This window comes from Euleptes europaea, chromosome 2 (assembly GCF_029931775.1).
Source record: "Euleptes europaea isolate rEulEur1 chromosome 2, rEulEur1.hap1, whole genome shotgun sequence".
Lineage (NCBI taxonomy): Eukaryota > Metazoa > Chordata > Lepidosauria > Squamata > Sphaerodactylidae > Euleptes > Euleptes europaea.
Window position 1 is genome coordinate 22223881 of NC_079313.1, and position 12112 is coordinate 22235992.

At 40.5% G+C, this 12112-nt stretch overlaps 1 protein-coding gene across 1 annotated transcript in view; it reads left to right on the plus strand.

The window, feature by feature from the left end:
• The window catches only part of LOC130473173 (centrosome-associated protein 350-like), a 105243-nt gene that overhangs the window by 58437 nt on the left and 34694 nt on the right, over positions 1-12112 (plus strand). The window contains 5 exon segments of the mRNA XM_056844702.1: positions 908-969; positions 972-1023; positions 6781-6944; positions 9475-9665; positions 11231-11415. Of these exon segments, the coding sequence (XP_056700680.1) occupies positions 908-969; positions 972-1023; positions 6781-6944; positions 9475-9665; positions 11231-11415 (654 nt within the window).

The window sequence follows — 12112 nt, forward strand, 5'->3', positions numbered from 1 at the left end:
CTTTAAAGTTTACAGATTTCCTATCCAAGTTTTCCCTCAAACCTCTCTTTAGTAATGAAGCAGACACTTACCGATTTGGAACGTAGGGACCATCTTGAACTATGTGGTGATGCCAAAGGGAAATGTGCACCCTCTTTCTGGGGACAGAGTACCCCATCTTTTCTAGTGCTACCAGAATATCTAGAATTCTTAACCATTCGAACCTTTCAAAGACTTTTCTTCATGGCCAAACACAATGCCTTTACCTCACAACAAATTATTTGGCAGATGCCTAGATAGCCCAATCAAACAGAGAGTCTGCCCATGTGGAAAGGCAAAGACAGAAACACCCATTTTTTATTCAGTTATGATTTATATTTTTGTATAAGATCTTCTCTTATTACTCCATCAATTCCACACTTTCCTGTTTGTTGTCACGATTGTCATTTAATCTAGCTGCTGTCTGGTAAAGATAAGTCTGTAACGCTATCCGTAGTCTATTATTTAACGCCCGCTTTGAAGAAACGCCAAAAGTTATAAGCAAGTTACACCTAAATGCTTATTTGCATACAGGTGCTCTTTTTACACTGGAACTGGAATATTTCACAGAATATTCCTCATTCTTCATCTGACTCAGCCTTCCATCCTTCCAAGGTTGGTAAAATGAGTACCCAGCTTGCTGGGGGTAGATGAATGGGGAAGGCAGTGGCAAACCACCCTTTAAACTTAGTCTGCCTAGTAAATGTCGTGATGTCACATCACCCCATGGGTCAGTAATGATCTGGTGCTTGCACAGGGGACTACCTTTACCTATCTGACTTTAAGTAGCTTGTCCTTCAGGATTTAGTTCTTCATATATCTACATCCATTAACTGGAACAACCTTCTGATGTTTGATTCAATCAAGCTTCCTTGTTTTTCTTTAATAGGAAAACAGTATCTGTTACTCCTTCACAAAATAAAGAGGAGATGGGTGACTCAAAGCACCCTTTCCTTCATTTGATAGTTGTTCAGAATCACTAAGATCAAAGGCACACATTGAGCGGTGAGGAGCTAGATTTAAAGAGTTGGTTATAAATGCAACATAGGAAGACTGTGGGCAAATACTTGATGCAAGAAACATGGTATAGCCTTTAAATTGTCCTTCCTTAGCTGGTTGAAAGACTATAGCAAGTCTCTCTCTTCTCTCCTTTTTTAATTTCAAACCTATATATCATTTTGCAAAGTCAAAGCCAGCTTTGGAAATCCTTCAGGGCACTTTCTATCTCTGCTAAGGGACAAATGAAATATCAAGTACGGAACTTGCCAGAAAATGTTGGGATGTATATCCTACCACTCTGCTCAGGTAAGGGTGGCACTTTCCTTTGGAGTAAGGAGCCTTCTGCAGATGCAGACGGCTCTTCTAGAGGCAGAATTCAGCTTGCACTGACGGAACACCCACTCCGATTCACTGACCAGAATGGAAAGATTCAATCTAGTGATTTTTGAAAGATTATGCCCCCAGTCCAAACTCAGAGCGTCAAACAGATCTTGCCATAACACCAGACTTCATTATTAGTGAACCCTGCACATACCTTACTACTCCTATGGAGTATCTAAGCAGACTTGAAATTCCAAAACATCGAAGAGCTTTCACCCTGGCCAGATGCGAAGCCCTCCCGTCAGCCATCCAGGAAGGCCACTACAGGAAGATGCCATATGAGGAGAGAAAATGCCCCTGTGGTTCTGGACATATAGAAACCCTTGAACATGTTCTTTTTAATTGTCAATATTATACAGCTATCAGAGAAAGGTTCATCTCACCACTAATTCATAAATCTTCCAGCCAGTCTGGACAGTTCCTTATGTCATCCCCGCTACAAGATGTCAACTCAGATATAACGTATTCAGTTGCTAGATTCTGTGCCGCTGCAATTGACATATGACGGACAAGGGGCTGTGCTAACCAGCAGTCTTGAAAATGAAGGCAAACAGTCATATTATATGTGTTCTCCTTTCTTACAAGTGGTTCATTTATTATATTAACTAATGAACCAGCATGTTGTATTCAGATGCTTTATTAGATGACTGTAAATTGGTAACTTACCTGTTTTATTTGTGCTGGTCATTGACTGTAATAAAATTTCTATTCTATTCTTGGAGAGCTGATGAAAGAAAAAACCTTCAGTTAAACACAGAGATCTTTGCATTCTCTGTAACAATTGGCTGTGAAAGCTTTGGTTTGAGTTAAAAGAAATGAATCCTTCTTAGCAGTTTTTTCAGCTGCTGTTCGATAATGCTGTTCAAACATTCCAGCAAGTGATATGTGAACTGTCCTTTTTCAGATTGTCATTTCATTTGATTGCAAACTGCAAGCAGCATCCTCGAGCACTTGAAATGAATATTCACTTTTTATCAGGTGGTCTATGTGCATGTTCTTTCACTGCTAGTTGGGGGTTTATGAGCCGTGGATGACATGTTGCCTAGGCAACTGTGCAGTGCTTTCTGCATTTCATGAGCCATGATTTTTTGCACCCATTAATTCTGAGCATGTGCTACAGCAGCTAGTAGCTAGCTGCTTGGTGTGACGATGAATGCAACTGACTATGGAGATGCAAAAATTGTACTAACACTCAAATTAGAACATGCTGAAATTGAAAATTCAATTTTACCCTGCTTGTAACGCCTAATTTTCCTGAGTGAATGCCCAATACTCTCAAATTGCTGGTATCGTTGCAATTTGAGAGTATTGGGCATTCACTCAGGAAAACTAGGCATTACAAGCAGGGTAAAATTGATTTTTCATGTGCATTATTTGAAGATTGCAATATTAATAATTCCAACAGCTCAAAGGATTTTAAAAAAAATCTGCCAGGACCTGGGACCAATGAGGCTATATGCTGTTGGTGAAATGCATCCAGGAAGAGAGTTGGCAATACCGTTAAAATATTGGTCAGTTGTGTGAATATGTTCATGTATGAAAGGTACACAAACATAACCTGTGAACACACACAGGTCTCCATTTGTAGATTTTTAACATCACTTTGCAAATTAAGCAAATTAATGTATTTTTTTCTGATGAGGTTTCTTCAAGTGTGAAAGGCAATAAAACTAGAGATTAGAAACAAGGCAGGACTGCTCTGCCCTGGTTTAATTCATATATATACACATACATACATACATACATACATACATACATACATACATACATACATACATACGGATAGATAGATTAGATAGATAGATAGATAGATAGATAGATAGATAGATAGATAGATAGATAGATAGATAGATAGATAGATAGATAGATAGATATGGGGTACAGGAAGGAAAGAGGAAGGGATAAGCAATCCGTCTACACTTGATATATATTCTTATTAGTCATTACAGTACATATTAAAACATTTCATCTCTTATTGGATCTGGTTATATTGTTTAAAGTCTTATAGTAAGTTTGCTAGGATATTATTACTAAGAAAAAGAAAATATTACTCTAAGTGTTAACTGATATATAGGTATAAAATGGTTGCCATTTCTCAGTAAACTGGTCTTGAGACTCATTGTCTGTTGGATTCATCTTAAAGGTCATTCTGGCCATATTTTCATATTCTAACATCTTATCTTTCCATTCATCCACATCTGGTATTGTCGTTTGTTTCCAACTTCTTGGTTTAATTCTGATTGTAGGCTTGAGACCATCCTTGTAGAGCCGGTATCCTTGTATCCTGTGCCACTGTATTCAGTGACGGGTGGTATCTTCCCTGAGTTTTTCCATGCAATAAGATGCAAACATTGCATTGCTTGTTTCATTAGCATCGTCTTGAGGTTATGGGAAGTTTTTAGATAGTTCCCATATTAGCCAAAACTTTATGAAGCACTTTATGTGTTATGAACTTTATGCGTATTGAACTCACAACTTACTCATGAGAGGTCCTGAGGAACTGGTGTCAGATGTAAGCACTGTTGAATTGGTTGTCTTAATTTTGATCCAAAACTCCTTCAAGTGCTATCTCTGTATTTTCCTTGACTTTTTTTAAAAAAAATTCCTTAATTATTGCCTCCTACAGTTCTAATATCTATTTTATTTTCTCGTCAGTTTCAGCTTTTACTTTCACAGACTTTATCCAGATCTCATTTTCCACTGATAGAAGGGCCCTTCCAGTGGCAGACGAAAGGAAGGAACGTTTCTGCAAATTTCCACCCTTCCCACTGCAAACCCCCACATTGCATCCATTGATGATCCTGGGGGTGCCCTGATCTGGTCTTCAGCAGGTTGCAGTGGGAAGGGGAAGGCAGGAAAGTTCCATTCTGTGAGTAGAGCTCCTTTTGAGAACGTTTTGATGCATCTCATAATCTGTGGGATCTTCTACATGTGATTTAATTTTTTTGAACTAAAACTCCCCTTCTTTCTGTGACTTGTTCTGTGCTTTCTGATGTTTTCCCCATTTCATTTTAAAAAGCTCCATTTTTGCCTTGACATTAATTTAGACTTTGGGAGTCATTTTGACAACAATCATTCCTTCTCTTTTTCCCCCTTTTTATTTTTGTTTTTGGTACTCCTTCTGGCCATCCTGGCCATATATTGGTTTATATATTTCTGTACACTGTCATTTTGTATTTAGGAGAGCTACTACCATAGATCGCACTGTCAACCAGTATCCAAAAGGTGTCAAAACCTTCCATCTGTACGTTGAAAAAAACAAAAACATATTACCAAATCATAGTTACTTAACAAAATTAATTATTCATTATATTAACAGGATGATTACAGCTACAGAAATTGCCATATCCTTAATTAATTTTAAATGGTAGGTTAATAAAGATAGTATTCTAATTCATCATGCAAAATGAATATATTAGATTAATGTCTATTACAGATAGTACTGGTAATATATCCCCCCCAATAGTCCCTTAGTAAGTCTTGAATTATTTATAAAATTCAAATACGAATTTCTTCTTGTGTTAACACAGGATCTATGGCTTTGTCTGTGGGTCATTCTTAAAGGGCCTGCCAAAGGTTCTTCTGGCTGCTCCATTTCAGTAGTACCACAGCAGCAGCATTCTGCTCCTTATATTTGATTGATTGCTTGCTTGCTTGATTAATTGATTGATCTAAAACATTTTTATCCTGCCTTTCCACCCAGCCATGGCCTTCAAGGAGGCAAATAATTAAAAAAAATTAAACCAACTTTAAAACCAGTACATACATACATATATACACAAACACATATATATAATAACAGTCAAAAACATAAACAGGAATGTGGGTCAAGGGCTGCCCCAGATAGAGCATACTGCAATAAACCAAGCTATATGTTACAAGGGCATGCATCACAGTGGCAAGATCTCTGTTATCTAGGAAAGGTTGCAGCTGGCTTACCGGCTGAAGCTAGTAAAAAGCACCTTTGGCCACTGATCCACCTGCTTAATTAGTGGAGCAGCCTGGGTCCACCATGGTGGAGTCTGGAGATCTCCTGGTATTTTAATGATTGCCAGACCTCAGAGATCAATTCCTCTGGAGAAAATGGCTGCTTTGGAAGGTGGGCTCTATGGCATTAATGCTCTGCTGAGGTCCCTCCCCAAACCTGACCTTCCAGGCTCCACCCTGGATCTTCAGTAGTTTCCCAACCTGAAGTTTGCAACACTAAACCAGATTCCCACCCCCATCCCAGCTATGAACCTGCTCCAAGTCCCAACCCAGAAAGGCAGTCTAGAAGGATGCCATAATTGCTATATCCCGCTGGAGTGGATGCCTGGCTCTTGGAAAGGTTCTCTAGGAAATAGTTCCTTGCAATTATGTTCCCAGGGTGGTGAAACCAGCAAGCCGCTGCTACTAGGCAATTAAACAATGAACCAAAGCTGTCAGCAAGGCAAACTTATTTTTCCATGCATTCATCACTGGACATTAATGTTCTTACCGATCCCCACAGGGCCATGCTGCCATTCATGTTTTTGCAATGTAATTGAAACAATCTTTAAGTTTTTGGCCCTTAACCCTTTCTACTTTTATTTGAAATTGTTGCAGAGGAAGAAACATTATTGGAATGATGCATCCAGGGTGTAATTAACTCAGTTAGATTGGAATTTTCAGGCATGGTGCCAGAGTGAATGGGAATTGTACAAGAGAGCTATTGGGCACTCTTGTAGAACATCCAGTTGTTTCAGTGAAACTGTAGTCAGAAGAAGTTTCCAGTAGGCTGTGGGTGTCATGGTTTTTCTTCTTGTTTGGAACCGTACAAGTTTTTGGCTTGCATCCTACCATTCAGCGCAACCAAATTTGTAGCCTTTGGCCCAAAGAGCCTTCATTCTGCAAAGTCACTCTTCCACCAGCAGAAGAACCATGTGACGAAGGACTGTTCTTTGGGCAGGAGGAAGGCTTCATATTTAGCTTAGTAGAGTGACAGAATACAGGTGTTCAAACATAGCCCACACCATGTTTGGTAGTCCACCAAAGGCTTAATAAAATTCCTCTCGCTGTCTGCTCACCTGGAACAGAACATGAGTGTTGTCAAGCATCCGACAGGCCACACTATATGTAGCTGGGAAATAACAACTTGTGTAGGCTACCCTGTTTCAGTTTATCTGACATATATTAGATATTGCATTAGTTAAGCTACTTTGTTTCATGCCAATCTGATAGACACTCAGAACTTTAAATTAACTATTGTCTTTATTGTCGTTCTTGAGTGGAAGGAGCATACAGCCCCCTTTGGGTGTAAAAATAGGCACATTCTGTGACCATCCCTCTATCGTTTGCTCCAGTCTTATCTTTTAGAATCGTAGTCCAAGATTTATCTGTGTCCTGTTATATCTCTTTATGAAGCAGCAACAGCAGACACCCGGAAAGACCATTTGTTCCATGCTCCAAGGGGACCAAAAAAGTGACCTGCCATGAAAATCCAAACAGCTACATTGAGGAAGAGGTTCTGACAGCTGTGAAAGATTCCCTGCAGAGTAATAGCATTCCATCCATCCCAGATGAGAGAGGTGAGTACTCAGATAAGCGCTGCTTGTTTGTGCTCTGTCCCTTCCTTAATCTATGGTGGTTGTAACTAGATCATGCAGAAAACATATAACAAGAAGTTAAACCTTTCTCTGGTTGATATCACTTGTGTCTGCACATACAGGTAATCCTAAATTACTTTTTGGCAACTTTTCAGCTGCTTGAGAACTGCAGTCTGATATCTGACACTTGCCACTTCATTTGCTGCACTAGGCCCTGGCTGTAAGCTGCTGGCTGGCTGTTTTCTCATTTTTCTGGAAACCATTGGGTCTTTTTATTTAAAACACTGAGTTAGCCTCTACAGTATTGTGGCAACTGTTTTATAAACATGGATACTGTGCAAGGCACCATAGGCTGTGTCTTAAATTCCTTCTGTTTGTCACATTCAGGGTAGGGTGATGCAGATAGGGGCAGGTTTGATTCTCTGTGACTTCCATTAAGTTTTATGCAGCAAAATGAATTAGTTTCCATATGCAATACAGCCGGGGGGCAGGGTGTGGTGTGCAAAACTAGCCCCATATGAAACTTTGAGCCATGGAAGAGGCAGCTTTAGCACTTACCCTTGTGGTATGACTTCACTTATCACTCTTCTTACTCTTTTCTTCCATACCATCAACCATCATCCCTAATGAAAAGTGCTGGAGTATGGGACAAAACCTTCCTTCCACCCCTCCCTCTAGGTGTTCTTATATCCACTGAATGGGCATAGATGTGTTATATTTGGTTCTTCTTCCTGCAAGGCATGGCCTCTCCATAATGAGGATTGGCATTGTGCTAGCGAACTATGAGAAGTGAGCAACCTGCAACATATTGACGGGGAGGAGATCCCCAAGTCTATGCTTCTCAAGTCCACATGTGTGTATGTGTGTGTGATTGAAAGTTGTAGGTCGGTAATTGGCTCTGGAAGTCCCTCACTCTATGGCAAAAAGTCTGGACTCGTATGGGCAGACATGTGGTTGAGGAAAAATGTTTGGATTTCTTATTTGTGGATGTGAAGGTCATACTAGCTGGTGGCAGTGCCCTAGAACAATGATTATTTCAGTGAGCCTCTCAATAATGCAGGATGGGTCAATACATAACAGCCCCCAATATAACAATGGGCAGTGGCGGAGAGAATCGCTAAAAATCAGGTGAGACCTGAAGTGGGGATTTCTCACCTCGTAGCTACATCTAACAGCTCTGTCCTCTGTGGATTATAGGCACTGAAGTTGTCAGGCTGCAGCAGAATCTTTTGTATACTTACCGAGAAGTAAAACCCCCTAAACTCAGTAGGGTTTGCTTCTGGCTAAATACATAAGCAAGCAAGTTGTGTGTATGTGTGTGTGTGTGTGGGGGGCTTGAAAGGTGCAGTGTGTGGGTTGTAGCTCCCTGTTATATCACATGGGCCATTTATGCTTGGTAATTAGCAGCCCGTTCCAGGCTGAAGTGCCCCGCATATTTTTTTCAGTTTTTCACGCTGAACCGTCATTCAGGAAGTGACTGAAGCCGGCGCATACCTGTTTCGCATTTCTTAAAAAAGCCCCTTTAACACTACCTTTTGTGTTTGCTCTGCTCCTGCCTCGAAGAATCCCCTCAAGGAAGCATGCAAAATCACAGCCACGCGTTAGCTATGCAAACGGTGGTTGCTAATGGAAGGGACGAAGAAGCAGGCCAGGGGGGGTGGAATTTCTCCTTTTGTGTCCGGCCCGTGAATAGGCATTTTAAAGGTCACATTTAAAAAAAGAGCGTTGAGCGAGCATCAAAATTGACCCTGCATAAACGGCCATGGTGTCCCCAATATAGCTGAAAGGAAGAAACAAGGAAGGTTTTGGCCCTAAATTAGGACCCAGTAGTTGGATGTTAAGTTTGATAAGATGGGAGTCTACAAGGAATCACAAAAGGGCAGAAACAATTTGAAAATCCCATCCCTCAAAATTCCAGCTCCTCCAGAATTCAATAGATGCTCATGGTCTTGAGCTGGCTGATTTCTCCTCCCCCATCTCTTTTTTCTTTAATGCTCACTGGTCTTAACATTCCGTTGCTTCTGGGGAATGTTTATTTCTCAGCAGGCTTTCCCCCCTCGTACTCATTTAATTAATTTACAAAGTCATTGGTTCTTGTAGGTTATCCGGGCTGTGTGACCATGGTCTTGGTATTTTCTTTCCTGACGTTTCGCCAGCAGCTGTGGCAGGCATCTTCAGAGGAGTAACACTGAAGGACAGTGTCTCTCAAAAGTCATATTACAAAGTCATATTTTCCACATACTTGAGTAGTCCCCCTCATTGGTAGAGATCCCATCTTGTTTGTGGGTGACTCCTTTGTGTGGCTTTTGTTACCCACACACAGGCCACGTAGTTTGCTATTACATTGTGTGGTTATTCACACTTGCACAATATAGTTTGGACCATTGACTTGAGGAACATTTACACAGTTTGCTCGCTTGTTAAGCCATGTGTTCCTGCTTAGGGACAAAACCTGCTTCATGGCATTCTTCTTGTTTCCCTTGAGAATAAAACTTTTGGGCTTACTCTTCAGATTCAACTTCTATTGCAACAGAATACTCCCTGAAATTTGATTCCATAACAGAAGTTGAGATTGAAGAGAAGTCTTTCCGGTCCTTGCTACCCTCTGAGAGTCACCGCCGGATCAACTTGAAGAAACGAGGTCACCATGACTATTCTGATAAGGAAGCTTCTTCTAGAAAGACAGCCTTATTACCTGTCAAGGCAAGTTTTCAATACTTTGTGACCTCACATGTTCGGGACTCTTCTGGTTAGTTTGTAATGACCAGGGGTTTGTTTGTTTGGTACATATACTATCTTTTATTTATTGTGTGATTATTTTGATATATGTATGTGTTAAGTGCCATCAAGTCGCTTGTGACTTATGGAGACCCTATGAATTAATTACCTCCAAAATGTCCTATCATTAACAGCCTTGCTCAGGACTTGCAAACTGAGGGCTGTTGCTTCCTTGATTAAGTCAATCCATCTCATGTTGGGTCTTCCTCTTTTCCTGCTGCCTTCAACTTTTCCTTGTATTCTTATTTTGTCCACTGACTCTAGTCTTCTCATAATGTGTCCAATGTATGATAACCTCAGTTTAGTTATTTTAGTTTCTAGGGAAAGTTCAGGCTTGATTTGATGTAGAACCCACTTATTTGTCTTTTTGGCAGTCCTTGGTATCTGTGAAAGTCTCCCCCAATACCACATTTCAAAGGAATCTACTTTCTTTCTGTCAGCTTTCTTCATTGGGGAGGGGCTGTGGCTCAGTGAATTTCATTAGGAATATCCTGTTTAAAAGACATGCAAAAATTGTGTAAGACCCAACTGACACAGTAATTTCTAAAGTAAGGCAATATTTTCACTAGAAATGAAATAAGTGAGGAGAAAAAAGGAATACAACTGAATCTGATACTCATCCCCCTAGAACCTTCCAAAACAGCTATAGTTCCTTCACATTAGCCCTGTCTGGCTATGGGCATGTTACCATTTGGAGCATATGGTATTTAAGCCTCATCAGACTTTTTTTCCACTTTTTTAATTAATTTACGTAGTCATATTCTTCTGAGTGAAGAAAAACTTTCGCTTACTATAGTTTCAGGAGGATAGCCGTGTTGGTCTACAGTAGAAGAGGTAGATTCAAGTCCAGTAGCACCTCAGAGACCAACAAGAGTTTTGGGGTATAAGCTTTCAAGAGTTGACGCTCCTTTAATCAGGTGATATCTTGTTGTTCTCTAAGGTGCTTCTGGATTTGAATTTATTTTCTATATTTCCATACTGCTTTTCCTCATTGTTTTTATAATAAAACCAGCAAATTAAAACTGTCCAGATAGCTGACATATTAGAACATTAACACAACAGATGTTTTGTTAACACCATTAAAACCCAGTCAGAAATAAGCCCAGCTAAACAATACAGGCTTACAGTGCCATCTAAATTGGAGGAGAGAAACGGGAGCCCATTCCATAAGGACCCAGCCACCACAGCAACCATTTTCACCATGGCAATCACAAATCTCACCTCCTTTAAGGAAGGAAAATAGAACAAAACTTGCTGGTCTATCAGAGCTCTATGCAGAGAGGTAATCTTCCATGTAGGCAGGACCCACACTTAAAAGTTTTTAAAGGTACAAACTAGCACCTTGAATTGGACCTAGAAGCAAACATGTAGCCACTGCCAGTGCTTATGTCAATAAAGGCAATTTTGTCTAACTCTGATATATGGCAAAAATAAAATGACTCCAGGTTGTGCTGTGATAACTAACATTTTGAGCTATGTTCTTATTCCAGGAGTTGAGCCTGTCATTCTCAGGTGGTCAAGACAGTTTTTCCAAATTCACAATGGGAATGGTGCGGCAGTACATGAAGGAAGAAGAAATGCGGGCAGCTCACCAGTCCTCGCTGCTCCGGTTGCGTGAGAAAGCACTGAAAGAGAAGACCAAAGCTGAGCTAGCCTGGCTAGAGCACCAAGAAAAGTATGAGAATCCTGGAAAGCATGATAGTTTGTAATACCAGCACTAATATTCTATCCTTGGGATTTATATTAAGCTGTTCAACTGTTACATTTGGTTTCTAGTCTTCTCTTACAAATGTCGCATTGCCATGAAAGAACAGCTAAGCAGAGTTGCGTTTTTTGCAGTGAAGTTTCAGGAAGTGGTGTTCTGGATCAGGGTTGGTCATCTGGTAACCCTTGGGTCTGTTCTGGTCCTGAAGTATCTTTGCTAGGGCCACTAGGAGCCAGATAAATGTAATCAAGATACAAGTGAAAGTTTTGCTCCAGTTTTTCACTTGTAAGAAGAAGAAGCAAATGAATTCACCTGCGCATTTCAGATGACTTTATTCTATTGCTATTGTGAGCATTTTGGAAAAGCCCATCTGACTCTTGGGGGAAAATCTTTTAGGAAGCACCTTCAATCTGTAGCCCCCTTAGGGGATGATCCACATCCCCCTTAGGGGATGATACAAAGACCTCCTAGTGCTTGGTATCTGTGAAGCCCCTTGTTACCAGCTGACAACTAAGAGCTAATGCAAACTGGTGGCAAGAGTGTTGGACTAGGACCCAAACCACCCAGCTTCAAGCCCTGCACTGCCAAGAAGCTCACTTGATGAGCAAGCATACCTCAAAGCTCAGCTGTGATGATAAAATGAGGAGAGAGACATGTACGCCATCTG